The sequence below is a fragment of the Pelophylax lessonae genome (genome assembly GCF_965119305.1).
Source record: "Pelophylax lessonae genome assembly, chromosome: 2".
NCBI classification, from domain to species: domain Eukaryota; kingdom Metazoa; phylum Chordata; class Amphibia; order Anura; family Ranidae; genus Pelophylax; species Pelophylax lessonae.
Genome location: NC_138769.1, coordinates 229,580,599 through 229,607,959, shown reverse-complemented (window position 1 = coordinate 229,607,959; position 27,361 = coordinate 229,580,599). Strand labels below are relative to the sequence as shown.

Sequence of the window (27,361 nt, the reverse complement as noted above, 5' to 3'; positions counted from 1 at the left end):
GGTCCAGGGACAAGATGCTCAGGCGCCAAGGATCCATCCCATGCTACGGCAGGCCTACCAACGATTAGTGTTGGAGCAAGAGACCCCCGCAGAAGGAGTTGGACGACTCTGGAAGCTGGATAGAGCAGAAAAGGTCTTACAGCCAGGAGAGGTGGCCTGTTTTAAGGCTTCTGTTAAACTCACATGGCAACAGCCGGGTCCCTTCATTATCTTTGAATCAGGTCAAAAGGAGAGACAGAGAGGGATAGAAGTGATCCCTGAGGTGATCCCTTTGAAGGTGTTACAGGAAAACCGTGGAAGGGTTTTAGTGAGTGTCAGAAACACCTCTATTACACCAGTGAAGGTACCGGCTAGAGTGCTCCTGGGCCAAGTCAACCCGGCTACCCCAGTTGCCCCCATTGATTTCAAAGAAAAGGAACAGGGTGAAGCGGTTATAGAGGAGCTTTGCTCTGGAAACGCTGCCCTCCCGCCGGAATGGGTGAAGAGGGCCAAGGCACAACTTGCTCGATGTAGGGAAATATTCTCTAAGGACGAGTTTGACGTGGGATGTGCCAGGAGCGCCACTCATAAGATCCGCCTGAGTGAGGACAAGCCTTTCAGGGAGAGAGTCCGGCGAGTCCCCTTAGGTGACTTAGAAGATCTACGTCAACAGCTGGCAGAGCTCAAAAAGATCGGGATTATCCGAGAATCCAGGAGCCCGTATGCTTCCCCGATAGTGGTAGTCCGGAAGAAAAATGGATCTTTGAGGCTTTGTATCGACTACCGAACGCTGAACAGAAGAACCATCCCAGACCAGTATACCACTCCTCGAATCGAAGATGCCCTACAGAGTCTGTCAGGGGCGAAGTGGTTCAGTGTGATGGACTTAAAGAGTGGGTATTATCAGATCCCCATGCACCCTGAAGATCGGGAGAAAGCAGCCTTCATCACCCCTGTGGGGTTCTTTGAGTTCAATCGCATGCCTCAGGGGTTGTCCGGGGCCCCTGCTACCTTCCAAAGGCTGATGGAGAGGACCGTTGGAGATATGAATTTGATAGAGGTACTGGTATACTTGGATGATGTTATCGTGTTTGGCAGAACTTTAGAAGAACATGAGGAGAGGTTGGAAAAGGTCTTGAAGAGGCTACATGAAGAAGGTCTGAAACTTTCTCCTGAGAAGTGCCAATTCTATCAGTCCTCGGTCCATTACCTGGGCCATATCGTGTCTGAAGAAGGGGTGGCCACTGACCCGGACAAGCTGGATGCTGTTGCTTCCTGGCCGAGACCCACAAATGTGACCGAACTCCGGTCATTCTTGGGCTTTTGCTCCTATTACAGGAGGTTTGTGGAGGGGTTCGCCCAGATTGCCCGACCCCTAAATGAGCTCCTGAAGAATGAAGAAGATGATGTCCCTGAGTTGGTAAAGCCGGCGAAGTCCACCATAGGCCCCCGGAAGGCTAAGGAATCCATCCAGGATCAGTGGACCCCGGAATGCGAAGGGGCCTTTGTCCAGCTGAAGGAAACCCTAACCACTGCCCCTGTGTTGGCCTATGCGGACCCCACAAAACCATATGAACTGCATGTTGATGCCAGCCGAGATGGGCTGGGGGGGGTACTTTATCAGGAGCATGAGGGTCATCTGCGACCTGTTGCCTATGTGAGCAGAAGCCTACTGCCTGCTGAAAGGAATTATCCTACTCACAAACTTGAATTCTTGGCCTTGAAGTGGGCAGTGGTTGACAAATTGAAAGACTACCTGTACGGAGCTGAATTCATTGTCAAGACAGATAATAATCCCCTCACCTATCTGTTGACTACGGCCAAGCTGGATGCAACAGGACATCGATGGTTGGCTGCCCTCTCTAGCTTCAATTTTAGCCTGAAGTATCGGCCAGGAATCGGAAATAGGGATGCAGATGCCCTATCCAGAAGGTTGCATGTTCCACAGGAACCTGCGGAAGAATGGACTCATTTGGCTCCAGAAGGGGTGCGTGCCCTATATCAGGGAACTGAATTTCGATCCCGAGGAGGGTCAAGAGCAGAAGAGATTGGGGTTTCGGCTATCGGAGTACCCAAATGCTACTGCCAGGTGACCCAAGTTGAAGGGGAGGGTTTGCCCCGGCTGTCCAAAAGGGACTTGCGGAAGGAGCAGTTGGAAGACCCTTTGGGAAAACTTCTCTTGGAAGCCCTGGAGATCCAGAGCCCTGAGTTGCTTCTAACTGACTCCCCTCAGGGGGCCCGTCTGTTGCATAGAGAGTGGACCCGGTTACAGATCAGAGAAGGAGTGGCCTACCGGAGAGGTCCATCTGAAGATCTGGAGGAGAAGTGGCAACTGTTCTTACCAGCTAAATACAGAGAGGGAGTTCTGGCCGCTCTTCATGATAATCATGGCCATCTGGGGCCCGAAAGAACCTTTCAGCTTGTCAGGGACAGGTTCTACTGGCCTTGTATGAGGGCCGAAGTTGAAGGATACTGTCATTCTTGTGTCCGGTGTATACAGAGGAAGACTCTGCCACGTCAAGCAGCCCCAATGGGCCATCTACAAAGTCAGGGACCCATGGAGCTGGTGTGCATTGATTTCCTTTGCTTAGAGCCTGATCTGAGTGGCCAGGGGAATGTCCTTGTGGTAACAGACCATTTTACCAGATATGCTCAAGCATTCCCAACAAGGGATCAGAAGGCCTCAACGGTAGCCAAAGTTCTTGTAGAGAAGTTCTTTGTACATTATGGGTTACCACAACGCCTCCATTCTGATCAGGGAAGGGACTTTGAAAGCAGACTGATCAAGAGACTGTTAGATATGTTAGGCATTCAAAAGACTAGAACCACTCCCTACCATCCACAGGGGGATGCCCAGCCTGAACGATTTAACAGGACTCTTTTGGATATGTTGGGGACTTTGAGCTCAGAGAAGAAACAGCATTGGGGCAAGCACGTAGCTGCCATTGTGCATGCCTACAACAGCACTGTCAGTGATGCTACTGGATATTCCCCTTATCGGCTGATGTTTGGAAGGGAGGCTCGGTTGCCAGTGGATTTGGCCTTTGGCATTTCGCCTGATCATACCTCTTCAGCATCGCATAGAGGATATGTGGACCGACTGCGGAAGAGTCTGAAAGCGGCCTATGACAAGGCTCAGGCCACATCTGATCAACGTGGACTGCGGAATAAAAAAAATTTCGACCTAAAAGTTCGGATCCATGACCTGCAACCAGGGGACAGGGTTTTGTTGAGAAACTTGGGTGTCCCGGGAAAACACAAGTTGGCAGACCGCTGGAAGTCCCAACCTTATGTTATCTGCAAGCAACTGCCAAACCTTCCTGTGTACCAAATTCGGCCTGAAGGAAGTGTGGGTCCATTGAAGGCTTGGCATCGGAACCATTTGCTGCCTCTCTCTGAAGCGGTTCGTATGCCCCCTGTGGAAGACTTGTCAGAGGCCCCTTCGACTTCTCGCCGGTCCAGACCAGTTACCAGATCTCAGACGACGCTCCCAGATGAGGGAGAGGGAAGTTCTCCATCTGAAGATTTGGAAGATGAAGAGGAGGTACCCGACTGGTTGTGGTCATCTCAGTTGCCAGAACCCACACCTGCCTCCCTGTCTTCATCTGACTTGGCTGATAGAGGAGCCCTTCGGGCAGAAGCCCCTGAATTCATACCCTTTCATATGCTTCCAGAAGAAGCAGCTGAGGATGAAGATCCTGAGGAGGAGGTTGCACCCTTCTCTGAAGAAGAACTGACCTCTCTTGAACCATCAGGTTCCTCTGTGTTGGAACATGAGGAGGGGGACATTGAAGAATCCTCAGAAGTGCCTGATCCTAGCACCTCTGAGAGCATGCCTCCACGGGAACAGAGGGAAAGGAGAGTCATTCACCCACCTAAGAGACTGACCTATGATCAATTGGGTGAATGTTCGGAAGAAGCTGTTTTTACCTCCAAAAGATCTCCTGACCAGCCTAGTTCCTCCACTGTAGATTTGGTGGGGGACAACCCTAGCTCACCCCCAGGCACAACTGTACAAGCCACCCAAGTTTTGGGGGGTCTGTGAGAGATCATGAGAACAAAGTATTGAAGTAGAAAACGTTTGCATTTAAGTTTGTACATAAGGATATTGGGTTTGGCCATTATAATAAGCACAGTTTTTGATGTTCACAATTTGGTTTACTTTGTGAGTTAATGTTTGCGCACATTTTGTTGCTCTGACCTCACTATATGTTTTTTTCTCTTTCTCACCTTTTGATGTTTTTTTTTCAACACAAACTTTAAGATGTAAGTGTTTAAGAAATTGCAAAGGCACATGTGCTTTTTAAAGGAGCACTATATAAAAGCACTAGAAATCAGCACTATATTAACACTGTAGAAATCACTTATTTGTTTATTAATTGCACTTTATCGTTTTACTGTTGCACTGCTATTAGAATACAAAGTTGGATGTATTCAGATTGACTTATTTCAGCAAAATGTTAATGTTTTTGTTGTATAATGCCAACCTATGCACTAGGGTACATACTGTTGACCTCTTTGGGGACCAAAGTTTCTCAAGTGGGGGGAGTGTGTAGCGGGGTTAAACATGCCTAAAGACACTGTTTGATATGTGGGAAGGAACTAGGCTCCCTCTAGTGGTAGCTGCATGGAATTTCCCGGGCTGTGACTTCCTTTTCACAAGATGAAGAAACTACATCTCCCAGGCTGCTTTGCAAGATCCAGGAACTAGGCTCCCTCTAGTGGTAGCTGCATGGAATTTCCCGGGCTGTGACTTCCTTTTCACAAGATGAAGAAACTACATCTCCCAGGCTGCTTTGCAAGATCCAGGAACTAGGCTCCCTCTAGTGGTAGCTGCATGGAATTTCCCGGGCTGTGACTTCCTTTTCACAAGATGAAGAAACTACATCTCCCAGGCTGCTTTGCAAGATCCAGGGTGCACGGCTGCACCGCACGGCACTATGGGGGAGGTTATTTAAAGGAAGAGAGAAGCGCGCGAAGTGGGGGGGCCTTTCTGTGCTGGACTCTGAGGAACCAGCGAGCGAGAGTGAAGGACTGACACTGGATATTGGGCCAGAGCCTTTTAGCCTGGAGGGACGACGTGGAACCGTCCCATCTCAAGCACGAGGCACATTCCTGGAGGTCATACTGCTGTTTGCCGAGACCGGAAGTCATCCGCCAGAAGGACCCCGCGCGGCTGGCATATAGCCAAAGGACTGAGACCGCAGTGGAAGCGCGCGAAGGAGAAACTTCTGTTGGTGAGAGGGCACATGCCCAATAACTGACTTTATCTGCTGAAGAGACAGTTTTATCTACAGATAGCGGTAGCGCAGCAGGAGGTGATAAAACCCCGGGGTTTATCACCATACTCTCTCAGGAGACTCATAGACAAACAATAAGGTCTGTAAAGGAGTCGCCAGAGGCTTATCTCTCTCGCAGAAGTTATTGCTCAGTTACGCAGACACCCTGCGGTGACAACTAACAGCTCGTTGTTTTTTCTCTCTTGATCTTTATTCCTAATCTGGATTACAAATGAGCTCTATTCAATAACCTTGCTAGCGAAGATCAACAAGAAAGAAGAGAACTCTGGGGGAGGGACTCAGATAGGCCCACCTACCTGGTACTGTGTCTAGCCTTAATGCAGGAGGAGTGTGGGGGCATTCTTTTACCTTTTTAAAGCTGTTTTAAATAACCTTTTATGGACTTGTATTGTATTGTATTGTATCTCCCCTATTCAATTTGATACATAGTAAACTAAGTTTGGTTAATTACAATCTTGTGCGTTGTTCCATTGTGTCACCCAGAAGGACTACTATTCAAGAAGGTAACAAGGTATTGTTGCATAGTGAAGTATTGTATTCCAACCTGTGTATCTATTTGATAGTCCAGTCCTATTCTGGGTCAGTTGTGCCTGAGGAGGGATCGAGCCAATTTGATTGGGTTGTTAGGCAGGGTGTAGACCCAATAATATAATCAGCAGCTCCTGCGGGGGTGGTGCTACACGAATTTACGTATATTGCATTTCTAGAAGAATATGTTTGTGCTCTGTGTTTCCCTTGAGGAAGAAATCATTCAGATTTCGAAACATATCGGGATGTCTACAACACAATTAGTCTGATCTCGCACTCCGTGAGACCGACTATACGTTTTAGACCACGAACAGAACTTATCATGTTTGGTATTATGTCATTTACATATTTGTGTTTTTTTGATTTTATGTATTTTTTGGGTGATATATTTATCCCTTTTTACTTATGTTATAACTGGTGAACAAACAATTGAATTTTATTACTGTCTACTACGCTCTCTGCTATCTCTCCTATTGGTCGACCTAAGCAAGGGGGTCTTCAAACTATGGCCCTCCAGATGTTCAGGAACTATAATTCCCATCATGCCTAGTCATGTCTGTGAATGTCTTACAATGCTTCATGGGATGTGTAGTTCTGCAACAGCTGGAGGGCCGTAGTTTGAGAATCCCTGGAAGCCCTAAAAATCCCGACGGGACTTCTCTTTTTTTTTGCATATTATCTAGGGGATGTGGCATTGTGCCGCCATTAGCCGAACACACTCACCTAGTTGCAATTGCTACAGCATATGATGGAGTTGATGTCACTATCTACTCTCTGCTATTCATTGCATTATTACTCCAGACTGCGTCCTGCATTTTACAGCCCATTCATAAAGTGCATGCTTCAGTGTCAAGTTTGTAGAGTTGAGCCTGCGGTGTGCCACAGATCACTCTGCTTAATGCAACAAAGAGAGTTCTGTGATTGGAGGATATGACAGTCACCTATCTTTAACAGGTCAGGTGAATATGGGGCTCTCACCCTGGCTGTTTTTTATTCATTCGTTTTATTTGTGCTTTGCTTGCCATTGTGCTTTATAAGTGTGTTGTGTGTTTTTTGTTTTAAAGCAATTGTATGGTTGCGTAGAGGCCATACCACTACTTTATAAATGGAACCCCTAATTTTATGGCATTCTGCACCATCTGTACATAGAATAATTGAATCTTTTACCCTTTCTATAATTACACTTTCTTCTCAGCTGAGAGGTCTGCCACACCAGGATACAATGAGAGCTTCTGCTATGCATTGTATCGGTTGTGGTTTAAATCAACATGTAGTTAGTTTGTGAAAGGCTTGGTTTCAGAAGAGGAATTAAAATTAAATTATAAGGATCAAATAACTGTTTTACAGCCCCCTATATATCTTTATTAAACACCAAATGTGTATTTTTTGAGCATTAATATGGTGAAGGTTGAATCAAAGGTGATTGACTTCAGCTTTCATTTTTGTTCAGACAGCATCTGCATACAAGGCTCTTTTTTAAATTTTACAGGTATTATCAATTCCATTAGATATATAAAACTAAGCTTTTTTTTTTAAATTTTCTTAGTGAATGTAATCAATAACCATATTACATGCTGCCCCCCATAGTGTTTAGCAATAGGAGGACATGGAGAAAGAGGAAGGAGGGATGGAGGGGAGTGTCATTCACCACTATGTATACACCATATGTGTAACTCTATAGTTATGTTGGCTGAACAGATACGAAAAAAAGAGTAAATTTAGAGCTTAGATGGAAGCGCAAATTTGAGCATGCTCCGTAGAGGACACTGGTTTACATAATGTCAACCTGTTCACTACACAGGGAAAATGGAGAGGAGAGTTGAAGGCAGGATCACCCAGGTATATTTTATTCTACATCCTTTAATGCTATAAAGCTTTAGTGGCTTTGTGAGTATGAACACTCTGTTATATAGCATGTAATGAGGGTTTTTCATAGTATGAATTTAGAATGTTACTAAACCCAGGAACCTGCATTCACTATATCTGGCCTCCCACAGTACACAGAACATGGAAATGCAATTATTTTAGTAAATATAAACTGCTAAATACCTTTTCTCATTATTATATAGGATTTATATAGCGCCGACAGTTTACGCAGCTCATCAGCAGTTTATAGCAGTCTTGGGACTTCTATCAGTGTCAGCCGAGCATTAGTTAAAGCTTGTAGGAGGAGTTTCCTTACTGCACTGAGTTGTCCTATCAGGATGCATAACCCCTGACCCTCTGTTTGGACAGTGCTGATTGGCCCTGTGCTGATCAAATGCACTCTCCCAAGAAAAAAAAAAAAAACTCTCTAGCAATACACACCAAACTGAGCATGTGCAGCCTGACTCCAAAGGTTCTGTACTACCTGGACATGTTCTGGAGTCAGTTGAAGGGGAAGATTAGAGGAGAGACAGGATCAAACAGCCTTTTTACACAATGCAGAGGATTAACCCCTTAGGTTCCACAGTGACTATAACAAGCATGCTTAACTGCATACACAGACTGATTTTGCTGTTGTGGGTTTAGTAACACTTTAACGACACTTTAGGAAAAACTCCACTGAGTAAAGAAATCTTTACTTTTTGCTTGAAGCAACATTTACTCATAAAACGTATGACTGATAGTTATCGAGTTAAAGTAGTGTACGCTAAAGAACAGAATCTTAATCTAGGAAATGAAAGTATACAGACCTCTAACTCGCAATCTAGAAGCATAACATACAATAAAAAAATATCCCAAAGCAAATCAGAGTTCATTATAGAGGAAAATTTCATAAGTGTAGAGGTAGGAATCATTCAGCAGAGTGCAGCTGGACTAGGAGTACTATATTGAAAACTAATAAAGAAATGTCAGAAGAATTAAAAGTATACTCCAGTCAAAATTGAAACTAAAACATTGAGGTTAATACAAGGAGCAAAGCTCAGTGCGTCAGGGTTTTATCCAGGCATAACCGGAATGCACAGTCCACTGTACTCCATTTAGTGGGAAGTTGGGTGATCCTGGAACACACTTGCTTGTAATGCTGGAATACTAACTACGAGCACCCTGCTGCCAGTCACACACAAAAAGCCTGATGTAAAAATAAAGAAAAACATTACTACAGCCCAAACTTGCTTTAGAAATGTAATGAGATCTGTGATACAGAAAGATGAGACTGAAGAAGAGATAGCTCACGGCTTCCGCTCTATACACTCCTCCTGGCCTCCTCCTGACCCCATAAGGAATTTTCTGAACGAAGGGGATTACAAAGTACACATATGGGTAAATTGAATGAGCTTTCTGTTTTTTTTTACAGTTGCAGTGTTTACTTGATAGCATTGGTAGCATACCTATTTTTCATACTAATATTTATACCCTTGTTATACTTACACTATAATGTCAAAAGTATTGGGACACCTGCCTTTAAACGCACATGAACTTTAATGGCATCCCAGTTTTATTGAGTTGGCTCACCCTTTGCAGCTATAACAGCTTTAACTCTTCTGAGAAGGCTGTCCACAAGGTTTAAGAGTGTGTCTATGGATAGTTTGATCATTCTTCCAGAAGCGCATTTGTGAGGTCAGGCACTGATGTTGGATTAGAAATCTTGGCTTGCAGACTCCGCTCTAATTCTTCCCAAAGGTGTTCTATCAGGTTGAGGTCAGGACTCTGTGTGGACCAGTCAAGTTCCTCCACCCTAAACTCGCTCATCCATGTCTTTATGGACCTTGCTTTGTGCACTGGTGCGCAGTCATGTTGGAACAGGAAGGGGCCACCCCCAAACTGTTCCCAAAAGTTGGGAGCATGAAATTGTCCAAAATGTCCTGGTATGCTGACACCTTAAGAGTTCCCTTGACTGGAACTAAGGGCCAAGCCCAACCCCTAAAAAACAACTCCACACCATAATCCCCCCTCTACCAAATGATTTGGACCAGTGCACAAACAAGGGTCCATAAAGACATGGATGAGCGAGTTTGGGGTGGAGGAACTTGACTGGTCTGCACCTCCTGACCTCAACCCAATAGAGCACCTTTGGGATGAGTTAGAGTGGAGACTGCGAGCCAGGCCTTCTTGACCAACATCAGTGCCTGACCTCACAAATGCGCTTCTGGAAGAATGATCAAACATTCCCATAGACACTCTCCTAAACCTTGTGGACAGCCTTCCCAGAAGAGTTGAAGTTGTTATAACTGCAAAGGGTTGGCCAACTCAATATTGAACCCTACAGACTAAAGGCCCATACACACGAGTCGAAATTCGGTTGGGAAATTTCGTCCGACAACTGATCTGCCGATTTTCGGCTTGTTAGTATGATGCTTTCGACAATCGACTCTGACTTTTCGGGCCGAAAAGTTTTTGTTTTTGTCAAAACACGTCCGATTTTCGTGCGGTCAGTACAGATTTCAACAGGGAAAAATCTTATGAGCAAGACTGGGCATGCTCAGAGAAGAAAGAACACAAAGAAAGCAATCCAACACATGACATCACTTCTGAAGTAGAATTTTGTCGTGCGGGAAAATTTGTGTGCAGTCTAGGCACATTCCAACCAACAGACACCACTCTGGACAAAAGATAGACGACCGGTCGGCGGAAATTCGTTGCGTGTGTACTAGGCTTAAAGTGGAGTTCCACCCTATTTTTATACTTACCTCCATCTTCTCGCTCCGGGTCACCTGAAAAAGAAATGGATAATCGCATATTTTTTTTTTTTTTTACTTACCTCGTAGCGAAGAAAATATACTTACCTTACTTCCTTCTTCCTCCTTCCTCGGCCGCGGTCCGTCGTCACTTCCTGGCTCTGCAATGATTCCTGGGAGCTGGACGTCATAGCTCCCAGGAATCATTGCGCCTGCACCGGCCCCGACGTCAGTTCCGGGTCGCGCGCGTCATCCCCTTCTAAACAGCTTCTGGGCATGCCCAGAAGCTGTGGAGGGGTGACGCGCGCGACCCGGAAGTGACGTCGGGGCCGGCGCAGAGCATCGTGGGACCACAGAAGGCGGAAGAAGACGCCGAAGAGGACGCGCTGGCTTCAAGCTGCCCACATCTGAGATGGCAGCGCTGGACAAGACGTTTGCAAGGTAAGTATTTCGTCTTGCAGGTAAGTGCAACCCGGGACAGATCAGAGGCTAGCCATTGTGGAATGCACTAGCCCTGACTGTCCCGGGGGTATTAAAAAAAAAAAAAAACAAATCCAGGGTGGAACTCCGCTTTAAGACTGGGATGCCAAAAGTTCATGTGCGTGTAAAGGCAGGTGTCCCAATACTTTTGTCAAAATAGCGTATATTGTGAAGATTACACAATTTCACAACATAACAGAAACAAAACATTATAAACAAGATGAATAAAAACTCTCTCACACATTAATTAATTTAGAAATGGCTTCCTAATTCTACCCCTTGGTAGGTACATGTTCAGGTTAAATAAAGTGGTTTGGTGGGTTAAATCCAGAACACCAAAGCCTACAGACTCTAGTTGTAAAAACCCTATGTTGTTTACCATGTAAATACATGTCCAAACTGGATAAACTTGCTTTTTGGGTTTAGGTATAAATTGGTGAACTATTTCATCTTTGAAGCCTTTTGCTCTTGGTTAAATGTCAACATGAAAAGGTTTTATCGCTATTTCATTGACGTGGATGTACATTCTGAGCATGTGCTGCTCTTCTGAGTTTTCCACACTGTAGGTTTAGTGCGTGACCTTTCTTTTTCCTCTCTGCTCTTTAATACACTTCCAAGAGCAAAAAAAAAAAAAGAAAAACATGCAACCACATCAAAGATAAGCATGTATCTCACACAAGTCTTCAGAAAGCGAATGTCTATGCAGCAGCTGTCTTGCTTCAAAGACCAAATCTGCTGTTTACACAAGTGAGGTTACTAAAAGACTAAAAGTAATTACATAAATACTATAATTTTAAAAGACATTATATGTTGGATTTAAAATAAATTGTCTAAAAACTAATTCTGGGAAACAAACAAACAAAAAAGCTTATAGGAAAAGATTTTCTTAACTTCTTCAGCCCCGGAAGGTTTACATGACCGGGCCAGTTTTTCCAATATGGCACTACGTTATTTTAACTGATAATCGCGCGGTCGAACGACAATGTGCTTTCCCCCCCCCCCCCCCCCACAAATAGAGCTTTCTTTTGGTGGTATTTGATCACTTGCACTATAAACAAAAAAGTTTTGAAAACAAAAAAAAAAAATTTTGGCCTACATATTGGCCTAAATTGATGAAGAAATTAGAATTTATAAATTTTCTTTTTATTGGGTAAGTTTTATAGCATAATGTAAAAAAATCAAATTTCTTCATCAATTTAGGCCAATATGTATTCTGCTAAATGTTTTTGGTAAAAAAAAAAAAAAAAATCCCAATAAGCGTATTTTGATTGGTTTGCGCAAATGTTATAGCGTCTACAAACTATGGGATATATTTATGGATTTTTTAAAAATTGTTTTTACTAGTAATGTTGGTGATCAGGGTTTTATAGCGGGACTGCAACATTGCAGTAGACAAATCTGACACTAAGTGACACTTTTTGGGGACCAGTGAAACAATACAGCGATCAGTGCTAAAAAAAATGCACTGTCACTTTATTAATGACACTTGCAGGGAAGGGGGTTAACATCAGGTGATCAGCGATTTTTTAGCGGGACTGTGACATTGCGGTGGACAGATCGGACTTCTAACTGACATTTTTGACACTTTTGGGGGGACCAGTGACATTACTACAGTAATCAGAGCTAAAAATATGCACTGTTACTGTAATAATGACACTGGCAGGGAAGGGGTTAACCCAGGGGCAATCAAAGGGTTGAATGTGAGCTTAGGGGGTGCTTTCTAACTGTGTGGGGGATGCTTTGACTAGGGGAAGACAGAGATCTGTTTTCCTGCTTATCAGAAACACAAGATCTCCATCTTCCGCTCTCAGAGAATGGCGGTCTGCCTTGTTTACAAAGGCAGACTGCTGTTCTGCCTCTCCTGAGAATGTTTGCAGGGTGCCGGCAAACATTGGGTCCCCTGGATCTGCTGATTGGCTCCCTCTATGTCCAATTTAGTGGGAGAGGGTCGCCGGCGGGCAGACCCAGGGTGCAAAATTATGTACAGGTACGTGATTTGGCACAGGAGGGCCGCCCTGTGGCAGTATATCTGCGTAGGGCTGTCCAGGAGGGGTTAAAGTGGTATTAAAGTAGAACTAAAGGCAAAATGTTTTATTTTGATTTTGGGTAGGGTGGGTGGTATTCAAACCCCTGTCAGTTTTTATTGCTGCCTGTGGCCCCATTATGGAGATTTACTCACTCTATTTGTCCTGGTTACCATTATTGTCGAAAGTGAAAGTAAAAGAAAATCCCAAGTTTTGGCTTGTCCCCAAAAAGTAATAGAGGGGGAATCTTCCAATGGGGACACTAGTTCTGGTGACTGGGGGTCCCCAAGGAATTCCCTTAATTTGTAGGGATTTCCTATCACTTCCTGTTTGGCTATGGGACAGGAAGAGAAGGGAAAACTCCGCAAGGGGACACAGATGGCAAAAAAAAAAAAAAAAATCTGATAGGGGGTTATAACCCTCCCTTGCTCCACCCAAGATAAAAAAAAAAAATGTACCTATGATTCTACTTTAAACCCAAAAACAAAAATGTAATATTTTGCAGCTTACCAATTCTTAACCATTTGCTGACCAGCCGCTGGCTATATATGTCGGCAGGTCAGCAGGTTCCAGTGAATCACCGTACCTGCACGGCGGTTCGCAGGATCGATCCAAGGGATGCACATGGAAGCTGATGCAGGGGGATGGCGGCTGTGATTGCTGCCGGGCATCCACGATCGCTGCCTGTGAAGAGAGAACGGTGGTCTGCTGTTGTAAACACAGCAGATCGTTGTTCTCTCAGCAATCAGAGCAGAGCTCCTGTGTTCCTCCTATTTAGGATTACAGGTCTCTGTGTTGATTTCACAAGCCCTTCCCCCTCACAGTTAGAAAACACCCCCTAGGCTCACATTTAACCCTTTGATCGTCCCTGGGTTAACCCCTTCCCTGCCAGTGTCATTATTACAATAACAGTTCATATTTTTAGCACTGATTACTGTAGTAATGTCACTGGTACCCTCAAAAGTGTCAAAAATGTCAGTTAGGGGTCTGATCTTTCCGCCGCAATGTCGCAGTCCCACTAAAAATCGCAGATCACCACCATTACTAGTAAAAAAAAATAAAATAAAAAAAATTAAATAAATCTTTCCTGTAGTTTGTAGACGTGATAACTTTCACCAACCAATCAATATACTCTTATTGGGACTAATTTTACCAAAAATATGTAGCAGAATACAAATTGGCCTAAAATGATAAAAAAAAATTGATTTTTACATTTCTTGGGGGGGGGGGGGATGTTATATAGCAGAAAATAAAAAAATATCGTTTTTTTTTTTTCCAGAATTGTCGCTCTTTTTTTGTTTATAGAGCAAAAAAAAAATCACACAGGTGATCAAAGACCACCAAAAAAAAACTGTATTTGTGGGAAACCAAAGGACATCAATTTTATTTGGGTACACCGCACGACCGCACAATTGTTAAAGTAATGCAAAAAGGGGAAAAATCTTCCGGTCCAGAAGTCATTCAGAATTCGTTGAATGTGTTGGTTGCATTAGTTTGCTTATTTGTAGACTACCCCCCCCCCCCCCCACCCACACACTTTTTTTCTGGCCAGTAACATAGTTCCTGTCTTTGGACCCTTTCACTGTCATATTTCAGGCGGACTTGATCGGACCCTCTTTTCAAGCCTATGGATCGGCAAGTATAAACAGACATGTGTCCATTTACACCTGTCTACCTCTACCTTAATGGAAGGAAATTTGTCCTCTGTCTATGTGAATCGAATCAGAGGGCAGTTGGGTGTAAACGGACAGCATAGTCCATTTACACCCTACCCCCCCCCCCACCCAACTATAGAGCAGAGCACGGGCAAGCAGTTACACCAAAAGTTTTATTTTACTCTTATGATAAAGGCTATTATTTAAATGTATAAATAAATAAAAGCAGACCATTGTAAGGATTTCTGTCAGTGACAAATGGTTTGTCTTGGTCCTCTAACTGACGCTTTTGTAGAACAGCTTGGTTTGTTACAGGAAGTTGAAAAATAACAGACTTTATGGCTGGATCAACAGGTGAAAAAAACCCAAAGAAAACAAAAAAGTGGGGTAAATACTTAAAAAAAATTGGGCGAACAATCGCTCGATTTTCCTCGTTGTTTCACAGCAAATCGAAACCGATGAATGAAAGGGGAGGGTCCACTTTATACCCAGCCCAAAAACGGCTACTATAGACCTCCCCCACAGTACCATCAGGAGGTAGATTACCCGAATATGGCATCATCGTATTCTGGCCAGTATGATGATGACAGATATCAGGGTTTTCCTCGGGGTACACCAAGAGTAAAAAGGCCAAAAAACCCAAAAGAGGGACCCGAGGGGGGAGGAGGGTCAGAGGTAAAAAGGAGGCGGCTCTGAAAGATTGTGGACTATTTAATTTAAGTTCCGCCACTATTTCTAATGAGGAAAAGCATGTCCTCAATCGTGGCCTAAATTTGCGCCTCCCAAAATGTTCAATAAATTCAAAACTTTTATTGACTTGCAGAAGTATGTTCGGAAACTAAATATCAAAAGGTACTTAATGACCAAACCGGCTCATCCCAGATCTGACTACTCTATGGGGATCAGAAGCACTACTCTTGAAAATTCCTCAACCTTTAATCCCCCTGGATCTCTGGCACCTTCTCTATCAGTGTTTCGAGACCTGGTAGCTAAGGATCTTGATCAGTTGCAGTTAAACAGGCCAAGAGTTACTACATCCTTTCAAAAGGGGTTGAAACTATTAAAAGAAAGAAAGGATATTGTATTCAGACCGGCGGACAAAGGGGGGGCATCGTGATCCTAGATGCCTCCGCCTATGACGCCGAGATGAACCGACTATTGTCAGACCGGGACACATATGTCCCTCTGGCCGCAAACCCAACCAACGGGTATAAGACTGAATTACTATCATTGGTAAACAGTTTCAGAAAAAGTTATTAACCAAGAAGGAAAGGGCGTTTCTAGTACCCTCAGCACCGCGGGTTCTATTATTTACCGAAGGTGCACAAGGACCCAGTAAACCCACCCGGGAGACCGATCATCAGTGGCGTGGACTCTGTCACCTCCCGGGTGGGTAAATATATTGATAGTTTTTTACAACCGCTGGTATTGAAGACGCCCTCTTTCCTTAGCGACTCCACACAGGTTATTAACGAATTGGCACAGGTAACATGGAAGGAAAGCTATATCCTGGCAACGGCAGATGTGTCGTCATTATATACTATAATATCACATCGCCATGGTATGGAAGCGGTTGCCTATTACCTGGAGCAAGATACACTTCTGAGTTTTCAGAGGGAGTTCCTGCTGTCTCTATTAGACTTTGCAATGAATCACAACTACTTTTGGTATAATAACACCTTTTATCGACAAAGTTGTGGAGTTGCCATGGGCGCGAAATTCGCGCCGAGCATGGCCAATTTGTTTATGGCCAGGTGGGAGGAGGATGTCGTTGGCGGTGTACCTGTGCCCGAGCTGGTGCTCTGGCGCAGGTACATTGATGACATCCTCCTCCTATGGGATGGTGATCCTGAATCTTTGAGTCAATTCATGACGACCCTTAATGCCAATGACAAGGGCATTTCCCTGCAATATGAGTGGAGTAGATCAAAGATTCACATCCTGGACCTTAACATCAAGGTGGTCGATGGACATCTTGTCACTTCAACCTTCTTTAAGGAGACTGACAGGAACGGATTTATTGAAACAACCAGCTGCCATTATACGGCATGGTTGAAATCCGTTCCTGTCAGTCAATTCCTTCGACTCAAACGTAATTGCTTCAATCGGAGTGATTTTTTAAGAGAATCCTCTGTGCTCCGGGATAGATTCTTGGAGAAAGGCTACAGTGAGGTTGAATTGGATAATGCTTTTTCAAAAGCTGATCAACGAGAAAGAATGGATCTGTTACAGCCAAGGGTGAGAGAGAGGAATGACTCTTTTCAACATGCCTTCTTCTCATCATACTCTGTACAGCACTATTCTGTCAAATTTTTTTTACGCAAACACTGGGGGGTATTGCGCAATGATAACGTACTTGGCTCTTCCCTCCCGGTTATACCCTCTGTGGTGTTTAGAGGGGTGCCCCCGTTGCGGTTGCAGATAGCCCGAATGTTTTAAATCCACCTAGAAGAGTTTCCTTTTTTCAGGAAAGGGGGGGGGGGGTTTACCCCTGTAGAAGGTGCGCCATCTGCAAAATAAATGCTGCGGGTGGCAGGAGGATTGATTCCTTCCAGTCGCAGTCCACACAGGAGGCGCATAGTATTCGACCATTTATTTCTTGCTGCACTAAACATGTTGTATACATGATTAGGTGTCCATGTGCCATGTTGGCCGAACTATCCGTAAGCTTCATATCCGATTGCAGGAGCATGTGGCCAATATACTAAAAGGATTCCTGAAGCATAGTGTCTCTCGGCACTACGATTTATGTCACAATAGGGATCCTAGTGGCACTGTGTTCCTGGGTATTGACCGCTTTACGGGTAGCTAGAGGGGGAGCAATATGACCAGAGGCGTATCCAGATTGGAGACATCCTGGATATATAAAATAAAATCTTATGCCCCTTTTGGCCTTAATATCGACTGGGACGTAAATGCATTTATTAGCAATTCTTAAACGCCTTGCTCCCTTCCAGATTCTGTATTCCCTCAGAGTATTTTACTATTTATTTCCTCCTGAAATTTCCCTGTTTTGATTATCCAGCTTTTTAGACTTACTAGTTGCACCTTTTAAATATGTTTTAATCATTTTTAGTCCAATGTAGTAGTATTATTACCAGCTTTTTACATATATACTTTTATGTATTTGTATTTTTATTGTTGATGGTTTCAGCATTTTTATGTGTATATACATAGTCATTTTATCAATTGGTTGTGCAGTACTGTTTTCCCACCACTAGATGGAGCTGCTTCCCGGTCTGAGCTATTCTATAATGATATTATTAAGATGAGCTTAATATATATGTATTGCAGCCCACTGCTCATTTGAATATGAATTGGGTTTTATTATATCATATTATTTATTTGTTGCTCCGCAATAATCTCCTGTGCAAGGCATTGGTGGCTTCCGGTTGGTGGAACGCTTGTGATGAGCGTTCACTTCCGGGGTTTTGTTCGGCGACCCGCCTCCCTCGGCTATATATTGGTATAGCGTCTCCGTCTAGCCACACCCCTGACAACGTCACTGTATGACGAAACGCGTCGGGATTGGCTGACGGCTGACGCATGCGCAGACGAGGGACGCTGCGGCCATCTTGTTGGTGGGAAACCAACGTTCGGATCTTGCTGTAACACTGAATGCTGACAACTGACTGCTGTAATGTAAGCTGCTCTCTTTTCTATTTAAATAAACTGTTATGAGTTACTACACCATGAGGGGATTCTTTGTGTCCTCTGAGTGCAACTAAAGTCTATTGGAGGTGATTCCAGTCCACAGCAGCAGAAGTGTCTTTGAGGTTATTGGATCCCACCTGTTGTGAATACATCAGCACTTTGGGCGTTGTGTGACCCTGTTGGGTCTAAGCAGCTGATAAGAGTGTTTAGTGGCTCTGTTTGGTGGTGGACCCGCTTCTCTCTGCACTCTTTTGGATAGACTTGGACTTTCATTGCACATGGGACTCAGGCTGTCAGCTGAATTATGCTTATGCTGTGATTAGCACTACACCATTTTTTCACATTGCTACTTGAAGATATTGTTTTCATGTCTTTTTGTGTCAGTTGCTTTTCACCTTTGTTTTGAACCTTTAATTTATGATTGATGTTTATGATTATAGCGCAGCAATTTTATCTAATGGCTGTGTTTTAATGACAACCGATGCAGCTGAGAAGCCGCTCGGCTGTGATTACAAGGAGCGGGAGGGCCCCCCCCTCTGCCTTCTGCGGCTCGCCCGCGTTTTCTGTCCCACCGAAAGACCCGAGCAACCAGCCTGCACGGTCGCCGAAGACCAGATCCAAGCCGCATTCGGCTCTGATCGGGTCTCCATGGAAAAACCTGGAAGTGATGTCAGGACATCACTTCCAAATACTCGGCGCCAGATTAAAAAAAAAATACAGCATTCAAAACAGCCAAACTTGGGCTTTTGAATGCTTTTAGGTGCAGAGGAGGGGTTTGGGGTCTTTTAGACCCCAGATCCCTCCACAAGAGTACCTGTAAAAAAATAAATAAATAAAAAAAATGTACGTATGTATTTTTAATGTACGAAAATATAGGCCAATATCGGTCGATACCGATATGCGAAGACCAAAATATCAGTATCAGTATCGACAATAAAAAAGCGAAATCGGTCGATCACTAGTACACACCATACAAAAACCGTACAAAAGTCCTTTGGACGAAAATTTTCGCCTGATTTTCTTATAGTGTGTACAAGCCTTAAGGCTCCATGCAAATTAGCGTTTTTCATAAGCTCCAAAAAAGCTAGAAAAAAAATACTGGATGAAAACGCATTTTTTGTGCCATATCTAGCAGCATTTTAATAGCATTTAGACATTTTTAGGAGCATTTAGGAGCATTAGAATTATTAGTGTTTTTGCATTACATGAAGGGAAAAAAAAAAAGCTGTTAAGCATTTAGAAGCAGTTTGGAGCATTCAGCATATTTTTCTGCTAGAAAAAAGCTCCACAAAACCCTACAAAAACATTTTTTCTTTCTGCTCCTAGATGCTGGAGCTAAAAAAATGCTAATAGCCTAAAGAAGAGTGCATGGACACCTAGGATAACACTTTTAGCTTCTAGGAGCAGAAAAAAATGCTAATAACAGCTTCTAGGAGCTCAACCACTTCAGCCCCGGAAAGGTTTTACCCCCTAATGACCAGGCCATTTTTTTGCAATACGGCACTGCGTTACTTTAACTGACAATTGCGCGGTCGTGCAACACTGTACCCAAATAAAACTGATGTCCTTTTTTTCCCCACAAAGCTTTCTTTCGGTGGTATTTGATCACCTGTGCGATTTAAATTTTTTTGCGCTAAAAACAAAAAAAGAGATGACAATTCTGAAAAAAAAACAACAATATTTTTTTACTTTCTGCTATATAACATTCCAAATAAAACAAATTTAAAAATCAAATCTTTTCATCATTTTAGACGAATTTGTATTCTGCTACAAATTTTTGGTAAAAAAAATCCCACTAAGTGTATATTGATTGGCTTGCGCAAAAGTTATTGCGTCTTCAAACTAGAGGAAAGATTTATATCATTTTTATTTATTTATATTTTTTTCCTTGTAATAGCAGCGATCGTCGATTTTTAGCGGGACTGCGACATTGCGGCGGACAGATTGGACACCTAACTGACATTTTTGACAGTTTTGGGGGAACCAGTGACATTACTACAGTAATCAGTGCTATGCACTGTTACTGTACTAAATACGCTGACAGGGAAGGGGTTAACCCAGGGGTGATCAATTTCTTTCTGTCCTTGCTTCACTCCCCTAGATTTTTAAATAAAATATATTTTTGATAAAAGGCTACATGCATGGTGACGGTGATGTTCCTTAGCCTGGCTCTCTCGTAGGGTTTATGCTGTGCGCAATTTGGTTTATTTATTATGTTCTTGTTTGGTTTTTGGTTTTGTATAGTTTTATTCAATTATTTTGTAAATATGTTATTTATTAATTTATTTATTATGGTTTTATTGTATATAAGTTGTTGTTTGTAAGATTTTTCAATAAACACAATTAACCCAGGGGTGATCAAAGGGTTAAATGTGTCCCTAGGGGATGCTTTCTAACTGTGGGGGATTAACCCAGAGGCAATCAAAGGGTTAAATGTGTCCCTAGGGGATGCTTTCTAACTGTGGGGGGTGGGCTTGCTGCATGAACACAGAGACCTGTGTTCCTAAATAAGAGGAACACGGGATCCATGTGTTCATTACTGACAGATGTCTGTGTTTACAAGGCAGACCGCCATTCTGTCTCCACGGGGAGCGATCGCGGGTGCCCGGCAGCAAACGTGGCTACCTGACCAGCTGATTGGCTCCCCCTGTGGACTATGGGCACGCACACCCATTAGCGGTCCTGCAAAGCGATGTTACAGGTATATCATTTCGCGGGACAGAGTAAAAACTACGCCGGCTGGTCAGCAAAATTAAAAAAACACTAGTGTGCATGGAGCCTAAAAAATAAATGAAGATGCCATTTATAGGCATTGGTAAGCTGCAATATATTTATAATGTAATACATTTTTGTTTTTGGATTTAATACTACTTTAAGGGTTCCTATTGAAAGAGTTAACAAACTTAAACTATTCTTGCAGGAAAGAATTTCACAATGGCATGATCATAGCAGCCGCTACAGCTCCGAACTTCGAGATTTCAAGAACCAGGTACTGAAAATGCTAGAAAACATAGAAAAAGAGCGAGAAGCAGTGAGGAATGAGGTGGAGAACACAAATGTCCGCGTTGATCGGCTAGAGAGAGAGGTAGACTATTTGGAAACTCAGAACCCAGCACCGCCATGTGTTGAAATAGACGAAAAACTGACAGAGCTACATATGAACAAGAAGAAGAAAAATGAAAAATATGAGAAAATTACAGGTATATATTTTTTGTATTTTGAGATGTGAAATAGGTAGCTGTGCAAATATTCCTTTGGGGACTAAAAAATACTGTATGATTTTAAAGTTTATCTTAAAGGGTAACTCTTTCATGGAAAAAAATATAGTAAATAAAGAAAAAAACAATATAGCGTATACAATTGTGACACAAGTCATATTGTAATTGAATTGTATTAAAAATTACCTTTCCTTTTCAATCTGCAGCTGTTGTAATTTTCTAAAAATGCAATGCAATATGGCTACCTGGAGCTGTTCTGTACACAGAATGTGTTCTGACCACACCCCAGAAACATCATTTCCTGCTTGTGTGATTGGCTCACCAATTTTCCCAGAAGTCTGCCTAAGATACACATCAGATTTCAGGCATCCCCTGCAACAACAATGTCATTTTTGGTGAGATACTCCCAATAGGAACACGTCTAAAGGCATGCAGGCCCAGCAGCTGTCCTCATTAGTACCCTGCAGCTGCACAGCTGATAGATAATTATGAAACCACTCCCATTTGACCCATGCAGCACAGAGGAACAAACAATGATTTCTTCAGAATAACAAAAAGTAGGAATCTGCAACAAAGTTTTTGTTAAAATCCTTGCAATGTATATAGATCACCCAGAGGGGAATGTTTTTTTTTTTTTCAACAAAAGTGGAGTTACCCTTTAAGTTAAACCTTTTTTCAGTTTTGATAGTGTGGTTTTCTTTCTTTTTTTGCTGTCCCATTGAGATTTCTTTTCCCTTACTGCTCTGGTGACACAACAGAAAGTGAGTGGAAATCATTCTAAAGTTAGGCGTAATCCCCTCTTAAACAGCTGTCTATGGGAGAATGGCCCCCATTGGAAGATTTCCCATTCCCTCCAACTGTAAAATTTCTAAATTTCCAGTAACAATACCCACCAAAACAAATAGAGGGGGAGAATCTAAAGTTTTGCTTTAGATATACTTGAGTTTAGTTACAACAAATTATTATCTCATTGGCTGTTAAATAATTTTCTAATTGAAACACTGATGGAGTTGCCGATTGTCAAAAAAAAAATACAAAAAAGTAAAAATATGTCAATGATGTCATCTTAAAGTGTTACTAAACCCAGGATCACTATATCTGATCTCCCACAGTACGCAGAACATGGAAATGCAATAGTTTTAGTAAATATAAACTGCTAAATACCTTTTTTCATCAGCAGCAGTAAGAGGAGTTTTTAATCTACTTTGACTGTGCTATGAAGCTGCAGGACCCCTGACCCTCTGTCCGGACAGAGCTGATTGGCCCTGTGCTGATCACATTCCAAGAAAAATAAAAAAAACTCTCTAGCAATACACACCGAACTGAGCAGGTGTAGCTTGTCACCTGGCCTCTGTTCTATCAGGAGATGGTTTAGGGACAGTGGAAATTGGGGAATAACAGAGAAGATGGGATCAAGCAGGCTTTTTACACACTGCAGAGGATTAATCCCTTAGGTCCCACTGTGAGTATAACAAGCATGCTTTACTGCATATACAGACTAATTTTACTGTTGTGGGTTTAGTAACACTTTAATGACGTTTTTAGGTTAAAACATTTACTAATAGGTAGATAATAATTATGACATCCTCATCACAATAATCCAGCAAATACACTGGAATGCCTGCCTTCACACGCACATGAACTTTAATGGCATCCCAGTCTTAGTCCATAGGGTTCAATACTGAATTGGCCCACCTTTTGCAGCTATAACAGCTTCAACTCTTCTGAGAAGGCTGTCCACAAGGTTTAGGAGTATGTCAATGGGAATGTTTGACCATTCTTCCAGAAGCCCATTTGTAAGGTCAGGCACTGATGTGGACCTGGCTCGCAGTCTCCACTCTAATTCACCCCAATGGTGTTCTGTCGGGTTGAGGACAGGACAGTCAAGTTCCTCCACCCCAAACTCGTTCATTCAAGTCTTTATGGACTTTGCTTTGTGCACTGGCCCAAATCATTTGGTGGAGGGGGGGGGGGGGATTATGGTGTGGGGTTGTTTTTCAGGGGTTGGGCTTGGCCCCTTAGTTCTAGTGAAGGGAACTCTTAATGCATACCAAGACATTTTGGATAATTTCATGCTCCCAACTTTGTGGAAACAATGGGGGGGGGGGGGGTGGCACCAGTGCACAAACAAAGTCCATAAAGACATGGATGAGTAAGTTTGGGGTGGAGGAACTTGACTGGTCTGCACAGAGTCCTGACCTCAACCCAACAGAACACCTTTGGGATGAATTAGTGCGGAGACTGCGAGCCAGGCCTCCAACATCAGTGCCTGACCTCACAAATGGGCTTCTGGAAGAATGGTCAAACATTCCCATAGACACACTCCTAAACCTTATGGACAGCTTTCCCAAAAGAGTTTAAGCTGTTATAGCTGCAAAGGGTGGGCAGACTACGGACTAAGACTGGGATGCCATTCATGTGCGTGTAAAGTAGGGATCAACTGATTATCGGCAAGGCCGATATATCATGGGCTGATATGCAATTTCCCCGATATATCAGAATCGGCCCCGGAAGTTACTGATATTGCTGATATTTTCGTGACATCATTCTGCCTTCTTAGGCCACCTCCTTCGCCTTGGACAGCCTCATCTGGAGTCGGAAAGAGTCTCACGGGAGTGTATCACAGCCATACACCCACCCACAGCAGCCCGCAGCAGACACAGGCACTGTACCAGCGAGCCATCCAGCCACCCACAGGCCCTGTACCAGACAGCCAGCCACCCAAAGGCCCTGTACCAGCCAGCCATAGGCACTGTACCACCCAGCCATCCACAGGCCCTGTACCAGCCAGCCACCCACAGCCCCTGTGCCAGCCACCCATCACAGGGTGCCAGCCAGCCAGCTACCCTCCACAGGGTGCCAGACAGCCAGCCACCCACCACAGGGTGCCAGCCAGCCACCCACAGGCCCTGTACCAGCCAGCCAGCCACCCCCAGGCCCTGTACCTGCCAGCCACAGGCACTGTACCAGCCAGCCGCTCACAGGCCCTGTACCAGCCAGCCCCTGTGCCAGCCACCCACCCACCACAGGGTGCCTGCGATGGCCAAAATATCGGTATCGGTATCAGCAACGAAAAAACGATATCGGTTGATCCCTAGTGTAAAGGCAGGTGTCCCAATACTTTATGTCATATAGGCAGTACAACAGGGCAGGGAGTGATGAAAAATCTCAATAATTTGTATAAGGGTAAAAATAAACTGTGTTTTCATTCCTAAGTACAGTGGTAGCCTAATGTACATGGGTACCTGTTAAATTCATATTGTGATCTGACATCTTTTGAAGCAGAAACTTAGAATAAGCAGTTTAGCATTTTCTCAGTACTCTTTTATATTAGTTTACAGAACACATACTACTTTTTACCAGTTGAATTATCTCAGTTATTTAACTTACACATTAGGCTGCTAATGTATAAGCACAGTCCTCGACTGACTCCTCCATGAGGCATTTTTTGCCCATTAGTGGCATACAAATAATGGCTGTAGAAAGTAATTTATCTAGCGAATATTAGAAATGATTAGAACCGACCTCAGCAGCCCTTTCTGTGTAAGAAACCACTCTTTTGAAGAGATATGGACGTGATTTACCTTAACACTGAACATCTTTAACAATACATTCGTTTCACCGTACAAAGTGTATTATCTGAAAAAGTATCTATAATACAGTCACCATTTTTTTATTAACAAGAGCAGTAAGACTTTTTTCAACTCACTTTAAAAACTTTATTACATTGCTAGAATTTTCTGACGCTTCTAAAATAAAAGGTTGAAGTTTTCTTTGCGGTATATAACACTTTAAATATGTAAAGTAACTCATTTGCAAATTAATTATGATGGCATCTAGCATTTGTTGACTTCAAGGGTATATTTGCACAAATTACCTACTAGTAATGTTAGCCTGATTTGGCATGCATACTGCAAGTTCACAGGGGTTAGTGGAACCTACCTCTCATATTATAATAGGTTGCCCCAAGGCTGAGATCGCTGACAATGCGGAGCCAGATGTGGTAGAGAGTCCTCCTGTCATCCGGAAGTCATGTAAGTGGGTTCCATTAACCCCATCTGTCTTTCTTTTTGACACTTAAAAGATAATTCTGCTTTTGTTAACTGAACTACTCAAGCAATGTAATAATATAATCCTGTGGAATTTATTTGTACAGAATGCTTTAGGAAAGCTAATTTCTTTCTGATGTAAGTGACATTTCCCAGCAGTAATTTAGAACACTGGGACTGATTAGTCGACTGTAACAAACCCTCCCACATAGCACGCAGTAAGCTGAAAGTAAGTGAAATCTAGTTGTATATGAGTCAGCTATGAAGTTTGCTGAAACCTGCCAAAGCTTCATCCCAAGTATTCCAAATTCTAGTCCCACGCCAAAAACATAGGAGCCGGTTATCCAATCTCCACCCAAATTGGCCTTGTGTGCTTTTGACTAGGCCATGAATTGATGTGAAAGGTTCAATGCTTGCTACATTGCCTTGCGAAAGTATTCTGCCCCCTTGAACTTTGCAACCTTTTGCCACATTTCAGGCTTCAAACATAAAGATATAAAACTGTAATTTTTTGTTAAGAATCAACAACAAGTGGGACACAATCATGAAGTGGAACAAAATTTATTGGATATTTCAAACTTTTTTAACAAATAAAAAACTGAAAAATTGGGCATGCAAAATTATTCAGCCCCCTTCAGTTAATACTTTTTAGCGCCACCTTTTGCTGCGATTACAGCTGTAAGTTGCTTGGGGTATGTCTCTATCCGTTTTGCACATCAAGAGACTGACATTTTTACCCATTCCTCCTTGCAAAACAGCTTGAGCTCAGTGAGGTTGGATGGAGAGCGTTTGTGAACAGCAGTTTTCAGTTCTTTCCACAGATTCTCGATTGGATTCAGGTCTGGACTTTGACTTGGCCATTCTAACACCTGGATATGTTTATTTGTGAACCATTCCATTGTAGATTTTGCTTTATGTTTTGGATCATTGTCTTGTTGGAAGACAAATCTCCGTCCCAGTCTCAGGTCTTTTGCAGACTCCATCGGGTTTTCTTCCAGAATGGTCCTGTATTTGGCTCCATCCATCTTCCCATCAATTTTAACCATCTTCCCTGTCCCTGCTGAAGAAAAGCAGGCCCAAACCATGATGCTGCCACCACCATGTTTGACAGTGGGGATGGTGTGTTCAGGGTGATGAGCTGTGTTGCTTTTATGCCAAACATAACGTTTTGCATTGTTGCCAAAAAGTTTGATTTTGGTTTCATCTGACCAGAGCACCTTCTTCCACATGTTTGGTGTGTCTCCCAGGTGGCTTGTGGCAAACTTTAAACGACACTTTTTATGGATATCTTTAAGAAATGGCTTTCTTCTTGCCACTCTTCCATAAAGGCCAGATTTGTGCAGTATACGACTGATTGTTGTCCTATGGACAGAGTCTCCCACCTCAGCTGTAGATCTCCGCAGTTCATCCAGAGTGATCATGGGCCTCTTGGCTGCATCTCTGATCAGTCTTCTCCTTGTATGAGCTGAAAGTTTAGAGGGACGGCCAGGTCTTCATAGATCTGCAGTGGTCTGATACTCCTTCCATTTCAATATTATCACTTGCACAGTGCTCCTTGGGATGTTTAAAGCTTGGGACATCTTTTTGTATCCAAATCTTTAAACTTCTCCACAACAGTATCTCGGACCTGCCTGGTGTGTTCCTTGTTCTTCATGATGCTCTCTGCGCTTTAAATGGACCTCTGAGACTATCACAGTGCAGGTGCATTTATACGGAGACTTGATTACACACAGGTGGATTCTATTTATCATCATTAGTCATTTAGGTCAACATTGGATCATTCAGAGATCCTCACTGAACTTCTGGAGAGAGTTTGCTGCACTGAAAGTAAAGGGGCTGAATCATTTTGCACGCCCAATTTTTCAGTTTTTTA

The 27,361-nt window shown here is 43.2% G+C and overlaps 1 protein-coding gene across 2 annotated transcripts in view; it reads left to right on the top strand.

The window, feature by feature from the left end:
- Positions 1–27,361, top strand: part of OLFML3 (olfactomedin like 3) — a 49,391-nt gene that overhangs the window by 9,876 nt on the left and 12,154 nt on the right. Inside the window, exons 2-3 of one of the 2 annotated variants that reach the window (XM_082247786.1) lie at positions 21,142–21,421; positions 25,399–25,473. In XM_082247786.1, the coding sequence (XP_082103912.1) occupies positions 21,142–21,421; positions 25,399–25,473 (355 nt within the window). The remainder of the gene's footprint in view (positions 1–21,141; positions 21,422–25,398; positions 25,474–27,361) is intronic. The other variant, XM_082247787.1, reaches the window with a different exon arrangement.